The following is a 14771-nucleotide window of genomic DNA, read 5'->3' as shown; positions in this document are numbered from 1 at the left end:
CCGATTCTCCTGTGTGTTTGTGGGTTCTCTCTGGCATCCTCCCATAGTCCTTTTTTAATTGAGATTTTCATAAAAGTAAAAATGAAGCAATGACAGTAGCATAAAAACAAATCCATATATGAGCTGAGAAGCAGGATGTAAAAAAGTGAAAACATACAAAGTCAGTGTGCTCATTGGTGGAGCTGCTCTCTCATTTTGGCTGCGATCTGCTCTCTCTTCTCGCAGTGCTTTCTCAGGTCTTTGACCTCCACCGGGAGCATGCTGTTCCACATCGTAAGCACAGACTCTTCATCTGACAGCCGAGACAAACAAACACTTTGAACAGATGAAGAAAAAAAAACCTGCACAGCAGGATCGCCGCTTTCAAGGTCGTGTGAGAAACAATGAACCGTCGGACTCACCATTTTGATTCTTGTGCTGAGTTTGTCTTCGGCCCAACACCAGCACCACATTCTCCCTGTTAAGTGTTTCTATTAAAAAAAACAGAAAAACAGAAAACTGCAACGTTTTCACACCGACTGACACAAACAAAGAATCAATGAACTTGGTCATCAATTTTTAATTTCTTCTTTAATTCAACTCTTATTTTTTGGGGGGGCAAAATAATGTTGATGTGATATTTTTACTTTAAGCAATCTTCAATATGAACATGAAACGGCAGTGTGTGCAGGAAACACAATTTCAATCACATGTAATGTTTTAAGAGGTACTTCAACTGCCTAGTGTCCTGTTATCTGTTATCTCACAGTAACCATCAGCAGTAAGAAGATATTGGACCGCAGACGCCCTGCACATGAGCACATATCTGTGCACTGATGAGGGAGCTGTTCCACAAAATATTTTTCCACTTTTAATATACAATTTTAGACAACAACATCGAGCGACATCAGCAAGTATATAAGGTGCATAAATGTATGACGCTTCTGTTCCATTAAATGAATGCTGTGGTTGGCTTTATTATTATTACTGTAACAATACATCCACACCAACCAGGAACCGTGCGGATCTGCTAATCTGCCAGGAGAGTGGCATGAAATTAAAGGTCAAACTAAAAACAAAAAGGACCCACGTATGAGTGCAGATGCCATACAGCGGAGAGAATCACAGTGGGGCTCCATGACCTGCAGAATTTGGTGTTTGGGGAGCTCCAGTAGCAGCAGGTGGCCCCTTCTAGTGCCGATCCAGAGCATGGCGGCGCTTGGCAAGAGCAGGGCCTTCACTGTGGCCAAGGAGGGCGACGCCTCAGAGGGCAGCTCAGCTTCTCTGCCGTGCCCGCCTCTGTCACGTCTGCGGGGAACGGATGGCATTAGCATGCAGCTGCTGTTGTGTGGAAAACTATCTGAATTTTGAAAAACAGACTGACAACAGTCACCTGCAGTTTTCCTGCTCAGTTAATGTTCTTGCTAAGTGCTCGGTAATGTTTGGTGTCTTTTCAAAATCGCACGTTAATTTCAAACCGTGGGCTGCTCTGCATCATCTTTTACCTTTTGTTTCTGATCCCTGTGTTCTCATTCTCACTGTTTATTCAGTCAGTGTCTGCAGCTAATAATGCAAGAGATCTGCCTCTGCTGTTCCCTCTGGTTGGAGGGGGCCTGCTGTATGTCTGTATGCACTACATTCATACTCCAAAGACATGGAGTAGAAAAATACAGTTTTATTTAGTGGAAGTTAACAGTCACTGCGACTTTGTAACTGCAGAAAAATTTCCGTATGTCAGTGTGTGTCACGTGCGAGCGTACCTAATAATCTGAGCACAGTCAATACAGTCCACCATCCTCTCGCTCCTCTTGTCCCAAACCTCAACAGTTGTTGTCCTGGCTTTGCTGAGGTACACGTATTTATCCACAACCATACGATACACACACGCCTCGCTCCCCAGTGACCGCTGCTGGCTGAAGGGCGTACGCGCACACACGAACACACAAAGACACAGAATTTTGCTGTTACGCAATCAGTTGTAAAGAAGTCCAGATGAGACATTCACATGACCATTTCCACGTGTTTTGTGTCTTTTTAAAAGACAACTCCTGAAACATTTTGATCACACTTCATACTTTCTAATCTTCATAGCACCTTGAAAACGACACTCCATTCATATATTATGTAAATGGAGCTGGAATATATCATATATATGCATTTGTTTACAGAACGAGCTGCCTGACATTCCCACACAGACTTACTGAGAAAAGAGGTTCGGTCTTGTGTCGATGGACTTGCAGACATCATAGTCAGTGGTGAAGGAAAGGATCTTGGATCCGCAGCCGGCCCACACAGACCTGCTGTCCAGTGAATGCACCGACTGGCCCAAACACATGACCGGAGTGTTGACGTGGCCCACACTGAGCGTTTTAACCGGTTGGCCGTTCTCCTGCTAAAAAACAAGAATTCCAGCTGATAAATGTGCACAATTAGCATGTATCAGAATATCAGCCGTTAAACAATCAAAAAAGGGCTTTTTCTTTATCCTTGAATACTTACCTTGAGCACAGAGTCCTCATAAATGCTAAGAATTCCATCTGCTGTCCCAACCAGCAAATAATTCTTTCTTTGACTAAAAACAAACAAATTTTAAAAAAGAGATCAACAGGGAACATATAGAAGTGGTTATAATACGACCTAAACCGGAACTGCAGCAGTTCACAGTGCACTTTTTCACATGCTTACGTGCGTCGAGGGTGTACGTGGAAGTACAGTGATGTGACGGCGTCGGTGACCCTTTGCAGGTGGTGCCAAGTCGACGTGTCTCGACTGTTGATGACCACTAAAGAGCCAGACTGGGTGCCTGCCACCAGCCAATCGCTGTCCTCGTTTGGGATTTGGACAGTCACGAGGCACAGGACGGGACTGGTGTCGACCTCGAATGAACCAGCCTGTGAATGCAAATTATAATTCCATGATAAGAGAATCATTTTTACAGGGATTATAATGTATGAGATCTCAAAGAAGATGTAAAGAAACAAGACGCTAAATGAATTAAATTGCATCAAACGTGTGAAATCAAAAACTTTCAATTCAGTTTCATTTATATAGCACCAAATCACAGTAACAGTTGCTTCAAGGTGTTTTATATTGTTTTTGTTTCTTTTTTTCGCCTGTCCCGTTTGGTTCTTTTGCCATCAGAATTATTGTCTAAAGGCAAAGAAAGATGCCCAACGGAAAGGTGTTTTATATTGTAAAGCAAACACCCTACACTAATACAGAGAAAACCCCAACAATCAGCTGACCCTCCTTCTGAGCAAGCACTTGATAACAGTGGGAAGGAAAAACTTCTTTTTAACAAGAAGAAACCTCCAGCAGAACAAGGTTCAGGGAGGGGCAGCCCTCTGCCACATTAACATTGTGTATCAGTACCTGTGTAGCGACCGTGTTGGTGTTCAGGTCCACAGCTGTGATGGATCCCTTCTTCTGGGTCCTGCTGCCTCCACCAAGCCAGACCCGGTGGCTGGAAGAATTGCTGTCGGCGGTGCGAGAGCTCAGAATGAAGCACTCGGCACTCAAAACCCCGGGAACCACAAGCTCCCTCATAAGACACAGCATTTCACCTGAATTCAACCTGTCAAACACCTCCACCCATAACACACACACACACAGACACACACACAAAAGCCTCTTAATTGTGTATCACTCAAGTAGGACTAAAAATCATAATCGAGTTAAATTTAAATCTGCTGCTTGCACTTCTGCATTTCTGTTACATAGTATCCACTTTAATGCCACTAGGGGGCGGTGGCACCACCACCATCACCTTTCTCAGATAGAAAAGGTGAACAAGCTGGTTACACAGTCTGCGGGTCCTAACCTGAGCAGAAGTGGGTCGATCCTGTGGGCTCTCCCTCAGACATTCCTTTATTAGAACCTGAAAGCTGGGCCAAGGTGAGCAACCGTAGTGTTTTACTGAATCTGTAGAAGAAGTAATGCACACTTCAGTGAATTCTCTTTAACTTGTGAAATATATAAAACAACACATATAATGCAAATCCAATTCAAATATACTAGTATAGAAACTGAGTACTACTTTGCCTTCTTTTAAATTAATGTGGCTTTAATGTCAAGCATTTAGTTACTTGTACGTGGTCATTATTAGTACCATGTCTGAGGTGGCTCTCTTTTTCTTAACATTCACTGTCAGTGATTATAGGTGAACTGTCGCATTCCCACCTGGCAGCTTTCCCTGAACTGCAATTTCATCAAACTCGCTGGGAAACTTCATGCCGTCTAAAATGCGCTCGCCACGGGTCATCAGGTCGTAGAGCAGCAGGCCGAACGAGAACACGTCAGCCTGCTGATTATAAATCACATTACCTCGGGCGACCTCTGGAGCTCGGAAACCTGTAATCAGTTGATAACAGTATAACATCATAAAGCAGTCCAATCAAAGTGGACAAAAAAAAAACAACACAAAGACAAATATGTCTTCAAAATCTGATTTTAAAAATAATTTAATATTCTGATCGCATGATCAATGAAATAATAATTGAAAAAAAAAAACCCAAAAAACAGGCACTTTGGACTCTGACCTGCTGTCCCCTCAGAGCTTCTTACTCCCATGCTGCAGCAGTACTGAGCGATGCCGTAGTCTGTGATCTTGGCGATGATGTCAGAGTCGGTCTTCAGGTTGAACAGGAGGATGTTGTGAGGCTTCAGATCCCGATAGATGATCATGGCTGAGTGAAGGTACCTGATCACACAGGTTTGACAAAGAAACAGCAGGTAAGTCGATTTCTGTACTTTACACGAGCATTTAAATCTGATTTAGAGATATTTAAAGTTATTATGGTGGTTAAAATCTAAAACACAATCTTAAAATTAGTTGATGATTATGTGAAGAATTTCTTGATGCTGGGTTAAGATAACATGTCAACAGCTCTTCGTTCTACCTGAGCCCATCAGCCACCTGCAGGGCAATCCTGTGCTGGAGCTTTTGGTTGAAGCTAACGTTCTTGTTTTCGAAAAGGGAATCCAGAGAGCTGCGCAGAGCCAGCTCCATCACCAGGACCTGAGGAGTCGAGCCGGCTGCCAGCAGGGTCACCAGGCTGGGGTGACGGAGGCGGCCCAAAACGACTAATTCCTGAAAAACAGGGAGAAATGTGAATCGATGAAGGCAAAATGCATCAAAAGTTTAGCTCTGAAATGGCTGGTGACATTTGTCATTTCTTAAAGATACAAAAGACACAGAGGTCAGGTAGATGTGCAACTCTTCCTGCTGAAACAATGTATGATGTCTAATCACTGCTGAGCCACAAGGACAGTGAAAACACAGGTGTCTTTGACACAGAGATGTTAGGAAGAGGAATGTTGGGACTTTGGTAAGCAAAGTTTCAGTGGTACCTGTCTGAGGAGTCTGTAGATGTAAAGCTCAGAAGCATGCTTGTTGAATATCTTCACAGCTACGTCTTCGTTCTTATAGACGCCTCGATAGACAGTTCCAAAGCCACCGTCCCCTGTTAACAAAACCAATATGAAAGAATTAAGAAACAAAAATGAAACTAAAACAAGAAGGTTCAAAATTAAAAATGGTGCTTTTAACAATCTGCTTTTTCATAAAAAACAGAAATTATCGGGACATTACACAGCCGTACCCAGTCTGTTCTCTAAAGACAGATCTACATCCAGTTCTTCACTGTCAAGTGTTGTTCCTGCAGGCTGGTCACTCAATAACAGATCAGGGGCTGTTTGAAAGACGGGAAGAGTGCAGGGCCGATTTTCTGCGCTCGCTCGCAAGAAATCTACAATCAACAAAGTTATCATTTTAGACTTCTTGAATCCATGACAGTAATACAAAACTGACCTGACTAAGGAAACAATACAAGTGCTGATGTTTTAGTGCACACACCTGTAAAAATGTCTTCCAGGGGAATCTTCCTCCACTCCTGCCCATCCTCTGGGCTGTACAGAGCCCACTTCTTCAGCAGAGCTTCTCCACTGCCGTGCATGTCGGTGTTTAGCAGGCCGGGAAACCATTCCTCCAGCAGGGAGTCAATATGATCCACCACCTGACCCAGCAGCAGCCGGCCTGGGGGAATGCAAATGAGGGCTTACAAAGGAGTGAAAACTGTTAAGACAACAATCGCAGACACCTCCACAACTCATAGTAATAATTATCAGTACTGTAATGCATTTTCAGCCCTGGATGTCATAGTGTTGGTAATGCCGATAATGTGTGTTTTTTTAAGCCATTTTTATGAAGGTTCATTGTAACTAACCCACAAATGGAAGTTTCATTTAACTGTAACACCACCATAGAGTTACACCACCCTGAGCTCGTCCGATCTCGCCTCAGCTCTCTGTGGTCATTGTCTTTTTATTGCTTTCAAACACTGGATATTTCAGGATAATTATCATCCTTAAATACTACAGCACCTTTGCATGATGCGGGCACGGTTATTCTGACACAGCTGGAGGGATTTTCCTCCACCAGACAGTACGCCTCCTGGGACCAGTTCAGGTAAATTCCTCTCCTCCAGTAGATCCGGTTGGGTCGGACCATTTTTTCTGGATAGCACAGAGTGTGAAATGCATTCAGTTAACAATTGGCTTCTTTAAATATTGCACTGAAGAAGTCAACTGATGTACTGGTGTATGTTTAATTTACCCTTTCCACAAAGCAAGTAGGAGGATGTTTCTAGCAGGCGGCTGATCTGCCGAGACCAGTAATCCATGGGGAAGTACGGCATCTCATACAGTCGGACGATCACCTCAGAGTTCTCACAGTGAGGCAGTTCTATGACGGGTCTGTGTTTGGACAAGCTGTGGATTATGGGTTGAGTGGTTAGCGTGTGTGAAGCAGTTATTTGTTGCTTGTATTTCCACAAAGACACAGCCTACCTGCTGGGTACCAGCAGCTGGTCCTCGCCAAACGGAAGAGCAATCTGAAACTTCTCCAGCAGCTTCAAGAACTGTGTCAGGTGACTCTTCGGGAAACACTTCGTCTCAGACAGAAACTTTTCCACGACAGAGCGCTGGACCACTCCTTTAGGATGCTCCCAGTAGCCACAGCTCTTTAAGGTCAGTTTCTGCACAGAGGAAAGATAACACAAGCATCTGTGCATTCAACAATTCTCACACGGCCATCCTCCAAGTTCCAAACCTCTCTCTAACTCCTCATCATCATCATCATTGTCGTCATATTATGATGCTAGAAGGACAAATACAGAAAGTCTTTACCACCTTAAGGTTCAAGATTGAATCCCTTTATTGGGTCATATTTAGATTGTAAAGTTCTAATTAAGCTCATTTTAGGAGCTTAATTAGAACTGTGGTTTGTTTTTGTTTTTTTTATTTTTATTTTTTTATTTTTTATTTTTTGTTTTTTAATTTTCAACTGTGGTTTGTCTCTGTTCTTGCTGCTTTAACACAGTAATTTCCAACTTTTGGGATGAATAAACTATTTTCTTTTTCTCAAAAACCTAAAAAAAACCCCACAAAACCAAATGCATGTGATTCATAACAAGAAGGGCTACCTGTGAGATGACACTGCATAGCCACTGTGGGTCAATAAAGTAAAGCTCCTGAAGCTCAAGTGCAGGATCATCGAAGTGCAATAGAACACCTGCAGTGACAAAGATGCAACAAAACTTGTCAGATGGAGACGCAAAGTGAAAACACACTCAAGCTGGATATCCAAGCTACTCTGCAGGATATCACTGTGTGAGTGTGAAAGTGCTGAGGCAAAGCTGCTATTTTATTTTCAAAACTAAAAATTCAGTTGAAAAGTGCTTGCTTTATTAGCCTAATTCAGACTGACCGACTTCGCTGAGGAAGTGGATGGCATGAGGGAGCTCAGCTTCCTCCAGCTGCAGCTGACTGTCTTGGATGAGCTGCAGGAGCTCATGGTGCCTGAGGACAGGGAACTCTGGAGGAACCCTGGCTCTTTCCTGAAGAATCCGGCGCTCCAGCTCCACGTAGCTGTCTGGCACCAGCTGACCCATCACAGGCTGGTCTTGTATCTATGAGGGGAACAGGATATGAATGCCTTCATTACCTCCGTTGGCACAGAATAAACTGGAGTATGTATATGAAATGAGATGAGATAATGTCATCCCACAGTTCGTAGTCAGACCATCCAGTCATTCGTGAAATCCCTTTAACATAATTGACAAAGTGGTGCAGATCATGTAAATGATAATTAGAAGTGTGTTTTTAATTTCATTGCATAACTTACTGTTGCACAGCTAAACTATGACCATTAATCTGCAGTGATAAGATCTGGTTTTTCTCAACTTGTTGCATTATTTAAAGAAATTATTAGAATATACGCTCTCTAAATGAGGATTATGAGCTTTACTGATTGAACGGAGAGTATTTAAGGTTCTGTACAATTAAGTCCATTCATTTTTTGCAGCCTTTAGGAATATTATTTAATTAGTTAGTTCAAGAGATGAATTGAGGGAATTTTACATTTCATATAGATTGTGGGGGAAATTAGTGTGAATTTGCAGGGCAATCTACTCCCTATGTGCCAGTTCACATACAAAGACCCAAGCAGTGTTTTCAATAATGACAAGTAAGAGCAGCGCAAACTTCCAGTTTAAACACTGGGTACAGCTGCTGACTGTGTGGCTTTCAAGAGACTGGAGAGACTCCAGAGGAGAGTTACGCAATTACAAACTGCTCCACCATGGAAACGTGTAAAGAGCTGACCAATGGCTTATTCCAGGAAGCAGGTTTAGCTAACAACTCAGTCACCGTGAACTTCACCTGCTCCCCGGCAGGTTTTCTTCAACAAACTCTGAGTGTCTCTCTAACTGGTTCCCTCCTGCACCTGAACCAGCAGACAGACACCTCCGATTCACTTCCTCATGCTTAAAGTCACAGCTCAAAGACCTGACAAATTAATTCATTTGATGAAGCTTATGTATTGTTTTTGTCTTTTCACACACACAGAAATCCCAGTTAGGCATGAGTTTGCTATGCCTAACCTCTGCACCTTTCCCTGACCTAATGATGATTTCCATCGAGGTCAAAGAGAAGCAGTTAGGAAAGGATGATATGAGATCATCTTTTTGAATTATTCCAAAAAGATGATCTCCTTAGTCTCCTTATGTTTCCTTTTACCTTGAAGCTGGTGACCTCCCGGACAATGGCCTTGCGGAGTCTGGCGATGGCATCTGAGTCCTCACAGACTGAGACCATGTAATAATCCCTGATAATAGGGAAGCCTTGGTGGGTCAGGAGCTCCTGTCTGATTTTGCTCAGGCAGTTCTGCAGCTGTGAGTCCTCACTCACATCTGTATGGGTTCCCACTAGAATGACTGGAGACAGCGGTGCTACTGCCTGAAGAAAATAAACAAATGAATAGAAGATACATTAAAATATCCAGATGAACTGTTAACTTACAGTGGGGCAAAAAAGTATTTAGTCAGCCACCGATTGTGCAAGTTCCCCCACTTAAAATGATGACAGAGGTCAGTAATTTGCACCAGAGGTACACTTCAACTGTGAGAGGCAGAATGTGAAAAAAAATCCATGAATCCACATGGTAGGATTTGTAAAGAATTTATTCGTAAATCAGGGTGGAAAATAAGTATTTGGTCACCTCAAACAAGGAAAATCTCTGGCTCTCACAGACCTGTAACGTCTTCTGTAAGAAGCTTTTCTGTCCTCCACTCGTTACCTGTATGAATGGCACCTGTTTGAACTCATCATCTGTATAAAAGACACCTGTCCACAGCCTCAAACAGTCAGACTCCAAACTCCGCCATGGCCAAGACCAAAGAGCTTTCGAAGGACACCAGGAAAAGTATTGTAGACCTGCACCAGACTGGGAAGAGTGAATCTACAATAGGCAAGTAGCTTGGTGTGAAAAAATCAACTGTGGGAGCAATCATCAGAAAATGGAAGACATACAAGACCACTGATAATCTCCCTCGATCTGGGGCTCCACGCAAGATCTCATCCCGTGGGGTCAAAATGATCATGAGAACGGTGAGCAAAGATCCCAGAACCACACGGGGGGACCTGGTGAATGACCTGCAGAGAGCTGGGACCAAAGTAACAAAGGTCACCATCAGTAACACACTACAACGGCAGGGAATCAAATCCCGCAGTGCCAGACGTGTTCCGCTGCTGAAGCCAGTGCATGTCCAGGCCCGTCTGAAGTTTGCCAGAGAGCACATGGATGATACAGCAGAGGATTGGGAGAATGTCATGTGGTCAGATGAAACCAAACTAGAACTTTTTGGTATAAACTCAACTCGTCGTGTTTGGAGGAAGAAGAATACTGAGTTGCATCCCAAGAACACCATACCTACTATGAAGCATGGGGGTGGAAACATCATGCTATGGGGCTGTTTTTCTGCCAAGGGGACAGGACGACTGATCCGTGTTAAGGACAGAATGAATGGGGCCATGTATCGTGAGATTTTGAGCCAAAACCTCCTTCCATCAGTGAGAACTTTGAAGATGAAACGAGGCTGGGTCTTCCAACATGACAATGATCCAAAACACACCGCCCGGGCAACAAAGGAGTGGCTCCGTAAGAAGCATTTGAAAGTCCTGGAGTGGCCTAGCCAGTCTCCAGACCTCAACCCCATAGGAAATCTGTGGCGGGAGTTGAAAGTCCGTGTTGCTCGGCGACAGCCCCAAAACATCACTGCTCTCGAGAAGATCTGCATGGAGGAATGGGCCAAAATACCAGCTACTGTGTGTGCAAACCTGGTAAAGACCTATAGTAAACGTTTGACCTCTGTTATTGCCAACAAAGGTTATGTTACAAAGTATTGAGTTGTATTTTTGTTATTGACCAAATACTTATTTTCCACCCTAATTTACGAATAAATTCTTTACAAATCCTACCATGTGGATTCATGGATTTTTTTTTCACATTCTGTCTCTCACAGTTGAAGTGTACCTCTGGTGCAAATTACTGACCTCTGTCATCATTTTAGGTGGGGGAACTTGCACAATCGGTGGCTGACTAAATACTTTTTTGCCCCACTGTAAATGCTGCCCTACTGCAGACTCAGCTCAGATCAGGCCAGGAGAATGATTACAAGTTCACAGACTTTTATTTCTTATGACTAGATTTACTTTGATGTTGAAGAGCCAAGGTTTGAGAGCATCCACTTGACTAGTTCCCTTGCTGATGTTGTAAACTACCAGGTAAAGAGCTCTGGACGTCAGGAAGTGAGGGTGAGAACCACTGAACTCCTCTCCACCTGTGGGGTAAACATACGGGTAGGGCCTCAAAATCACAGCTGGTGTAATAAGATATCCAAATGTCAATTTATCTTTTCAGATTTTACAAGAGGGCCAACCTGAAAAGTCCCAGACATTCAACACCATTTTCTTCTTGTCTCTTTCCCTGACGGTCCAGTCGCGGACGTCAATGCCAAAAGACGTCTGTTTTGAGTTCAGCTGAGAGCGTTTTAGCTTCATCAGCTGCTGGATCAGGCTGGTCTTTCCACTTCCTGCGTTCCCCACCACGATGAGCTTCATCCGATAGTATGGCACCGCCTTCTTCAGCCGCTGCTGAAGGAACCTGACAGGAGAGTATATATGGTTCTTTATACAAGATAACATAAAAAACAAACAAACAAACAAACAAAAAAGCAGCAGAATGTCAACCCCGCCTGACCTGACTATGTCTTTTGTCTTGCTGCCAATGAGTTTGAGATCCAGCTGCAGCTGAAGGCCATCTAGTGGCAGGTCCCACAGTCTGCTCAGTTTTCCCATTTCATCTGGGAATGAGCGCAGGTTAGTGTTATGACTCACATCCAGGGAAGTCAGGCCTTCCAACAAGCCAATCTGGGGGGGGATCTGAATGCAAACAGCACAACCCTCAAAGACAACCCTTTACAACAATGTGTTGTTTACATTCTAGAAAGTGCTGTATACGCTCTCTTTTACCTCAGTGAGCCTATTGGCACTTAGGTGGAGTTTCTCCAGTCTGGTCCATTTGTGGATAGGTCCACTGAGATCCAGAGTCTGTATGCAGTTCTGACTGAACATCAGCTCTCTGATGATGCTGGACACCCAGGACGCCGGGCCAGGCAGGACAACGATGCTGTTGGTTCTCATATCGACTGACCGTAACCTAACAGGACGGATCGTGCAAGTAGAGAATCAGAATCTTTGAGGCTTTTTACAATTTTATTACTGATAGAACTTTTGAATTAAAATATAAGAACAGAAGGTGAGGATCTGGCTTACACTGGAAGTTCAAGTACAGCCTCGGGGATTGATGCAAAGCTATTGTTTGCAAGTTTTAGTGTCATAACCTTAGCTGGCAGACGGGACAGGGAACCTGGAGAACACAAAATAATGTTTCTACTTTAAAAAATATGATATAAATACAAATCAATCATTCTTGAATAACTCTAAATTAAAAACGTCTGATGAAACCTGTAGCATGAAGCTCTTTTTTCACTGTATGTTTAGATAGTAAAATACTACCCAGACTGAACTGATGGTGAAAGAATTAGTGTGGAATTTATCAGTCAGTTGGTAATACTCACGGAGTTTGTTCATAGAGACATTAAAGGTTTCCAGTTTGGGGCAGCTGCTCAGGAAATCTGCAGAAATATTCTCCACGCTGTTCTTGCTCACATCAAGCAACTTAATCTCAGGCAGACAAAGAGGTGTGCACAGCTCAGTGATACAGTTTCTGAAAAGAAAAGAAAAAATCGTCTTTACAATTCTGCAAATGACGTTTGTGGATCCACGATAAGATTGTTTGATGTAAAACTATCAATTTCCTTAAAAACCCTACCCTTCCATATAAAGCTCCTCCAGCGTATGCAGGTTGCGGCCCAGCTCGAAAGGGAATGTGGTGATTTTGTTGAATGAAAGGTTGAGCTGCTTCAGTGATGGACAGGTAACAGCAGGGTCAAAGGTCAGCTGGGGGCCAACGCAGTTACGAGAGGCGTTCAGCATGCTCAGCGAGGGCAGAGACAGCAGCTCCTGTGGCAGCGACTGGAGCTGATTCCCCTGCAGGTCTAGTCGAGTCAAATTCTTCAAACTCTGAGTCAAAAAACAGAAAGAAAAAAAAATGTAGCCCATATTTTTATCTTTTAGTTCTTTTTATTAGTGCAGATCGAATGCAGACCTTACCAAGCAGAGTTCAGAGGGAAACTTGAGCAGACAATTATAGCTCAGGTCCAGACGGTGGATATGCCACAGCTGCTGCTGGACAAAGCCATCGTTGAGACAGGACAGGGAGTCCAGCTCATTCCCAGATAAGTCCAGCAGGTGGATCCTCTCTTTCTCTTTCGGCAGAGCAGCAGAGTTCTCGGCAGACCCCAGCACTGACAAGGCGATAACAAGAGCAAAAGCAATAGTTTCATTACTTAGATACCTTTTATCCAATTAAAACCAATACACAAGAGCACCAGATCCACTTCAGGTATGATAGAGAGCTGGAAAAACACACTTGAAAAAAGTAGCTAGGTGTGGACCAGGAGTCATGCCTGTTGACCTGTCACAGCGCCACCATTGCACTCAGTAAGTCTTTTACAGTGTGGACAAACAAAAACACAACAGCGTGTGAAAGACAAACTGCTGCAACACAAAACATAGCAGCAGCACGCTGTGGTTTTATAGTTACAGAAATAATCTTTGGTCAGTGATGACGGGGGCAGTCCCTTCACGACATTTCGTGACTAAGACCATAAGCTCGTGGGACTGTTGCTCTTCAATATTCCTTATTTTACGTGATGTCTTTAAGAAGGTGTACATGCTTCCAGCATCCTTTCAAATGTGGATATCTTAGTGTCACAAACGGAAGTGTTATCCAAAAAAATAAGATGAATTCATGGAATAAGTTGCTGTTGTCCATGTAACAACTAGCGATATGATTTTATATCATTAAAAACAGGATCAGTTATCGAAGAAAAGAAGAGGCAAAGAAGAAAAACAAAGGAGAGACAAATATCAAAGATCACAGATCAGATTTTTCAGATACCTTTCTGACTCGAGCTATTCCGTCCATATCTTCTGCGAAGAGGCTCAGTGTGCTCAGTCTCAGTCTGACCACTCTGGACATACGAGCACAAGAAAGCTTCATATCAGAGTTATAGCAGAGACTGTTACAAAAGAAGGGACTGCTTAGGGAAGTAAATCTCAGAGTCCAAGAAAAGACATTTTTAGGATCATACTTTAAAAAGCGATTAAAAAAAACAAAAAAAAACGGCGATGACAAGTTAAATTTTAGGGCCAAAGCATAAAATACCAAATGTCTTTTAACAGCTCTTACCTCTGCGCTGGCATGTCTGCGGCGGCCCTGCTTCCTCCTTAAGGATTCCCCCCTCAGCTCCTCTGATGAATTGTTGTACGGCTTTGGAGAAAGAGCGCCAGACAGCGAATCGCTTCCTATAAAAAAAGATACACGCAGTAAAACATGAGTGCTTATTCAATACACTTGCAGTATATTTGAACCCTAATCGTTTTTACAGGGTACCAATCGTCATGCGATATGAAATTGTTGCCAACTAGAAGCCGTATTCTCTTGCTGCTGTCACCAAGGAGGTTGTGTTTTTGGTCGGGTTTGTGTCTCGTTCTGTCTGCAGACACTGTAGCTCAAAAAAGGTTTCTAAGAAACTGTAATTCTTACAAGTGTGGTGTGCATTTTACTGTATTAGTATTGTATAAATATCCAAAATATAATGTCACATTTGACCTCTGACCTCTCCTTCAAGGTCGATAGATTGATCTGAAGGTTAAAGTAACAATAATGCTATACAGAGCTGTTTCTGTGTGCTGCCCCTGAATCACATGAAAGATTGAAATTGTTTGACTGAACCATATTAGCTTGTTGCATCTTAAACTGTCAGGGA

General features: G+C 43.1%; 1 protein-coding gene across 4 annotated transcripts in view; it reads right to left on the bottom strand.

Moving 5' to 3' along the window:
* Positions 1–14771, bottom strand: part of lrrk2 (leucine-rich repeat kinase 2) — a 32347-nt gene that overhangs the window by 1176 nt on the left and 16400 nt on the right. For 2 of the 4 annotated variants that reach the window (XM_086299529.1, XM_086299530.1), the window contains exons 21-51: positions 14192–14307; positions 13901–13973; positions 13051–13244; positions 12710–12960; positions 12456–12604; positions 12151–12244; positions 11848–12034; positions 11576–11757; positions 11256–11479; positions 11029–11156; positions 9055–9273; positions 7745–7946; positions 7461–7549; positions 6826–7013; positions 6593–6747; positions 6361–6492; positions 5834–6013; positions 5580–5726; positions 5329–5441; positions 4878–5068; positions 4518–4678; positions 4159–4329; positions 3800–3900; positions 3352–3564; positions 2665–2870; positions 2479–2551; positions 2181–2371; positions 1740–1892; positions 1070–1287; positions 402–470; positions 158–292 (exon numbers count right to left, since the gene is read on the bottom strand). In XM_086299529.1, coding sequence (XP_086155655.1) covers positions 171–292; positions 402–470; positions 1070–1287; positions 1740–1892; positions 2181–2371; positions 2479–2551; positions 2665–2870; positions 3352–3564; positions 3800–3900; positions 4159–4329; positions 4518–4678; positions 4878–5068; positions 5329–5441; positions 5580–5726; positions 5834–6013; positions 6361–6492; positions 6593–6747; positions 6826–7013; positions 7461–7549; positions 7745–7946; positions 9055–9273; positions 11029–11156; positions 11256–11479; positions 11576–11757; positions 11848–12034; positions 12151–12244; positions 12456–12604; positions 12710–12960; positions 13051–13244; positions 13901–13973; positions 14192–14307 — 4892 coding nt within the window. In that variant the 3' untranslated portion in view covers positions 158–170. Of the gene's footprint in view, positions 1–157; positions 293–401; positions 471–1069; positions 1288–1484; positions 1613–1739; positions 1893–2180; positions 2372–2478; positions 2552–2664; positions 2871–3351; positions 3565–3799; positions 3901–4158; positions 4330–4517; positions 4679–4877; positions 5069–5328; positions 5442–5579; positions 5727–5833; positions 6014–6360; positions 6493–6592; positions 6748–6825; positions 7014–7460; positions 7550–7744; positions 7947–9054; positions 9274–11028; positions 11157–11255; positions 11480–11575; positions 11758–11847; positions 12035–12150; positions 12245–12455; positions 12605–12709; positions 12961–13050; positions 13245–13900; positions 13974–14191; positions 14308–14771 lie in introns of those variants that run through there. The other 2 variants (XM_086299531.1, XR_015130294.1) reach the window with 2 other exon arrangements.

Source organism: Aulonocara sp. 'chitande type north' Nkhata Bay, linkage group LG7 (assembly GCF_057382095.1).
Source record: "Aulonocara sp. 'chitande type north' Nkhata Bay isolate Kocher_YH1m ecotype deep benthic linkage group LG7, A_spYH_male_GT1.1, whole genome shotgun sequence".
Lineage (NCBI taxonomy): Eukaryota > Metazoa > Chordata > Actinopteri > Cichliformes > Cichlidae > Aulonocara > Aulonocara sp. 'chitande type north' Nkhata Bay.
This window is presented reverse-complemented; position numbering and strand designations above follow the sequence as displayed.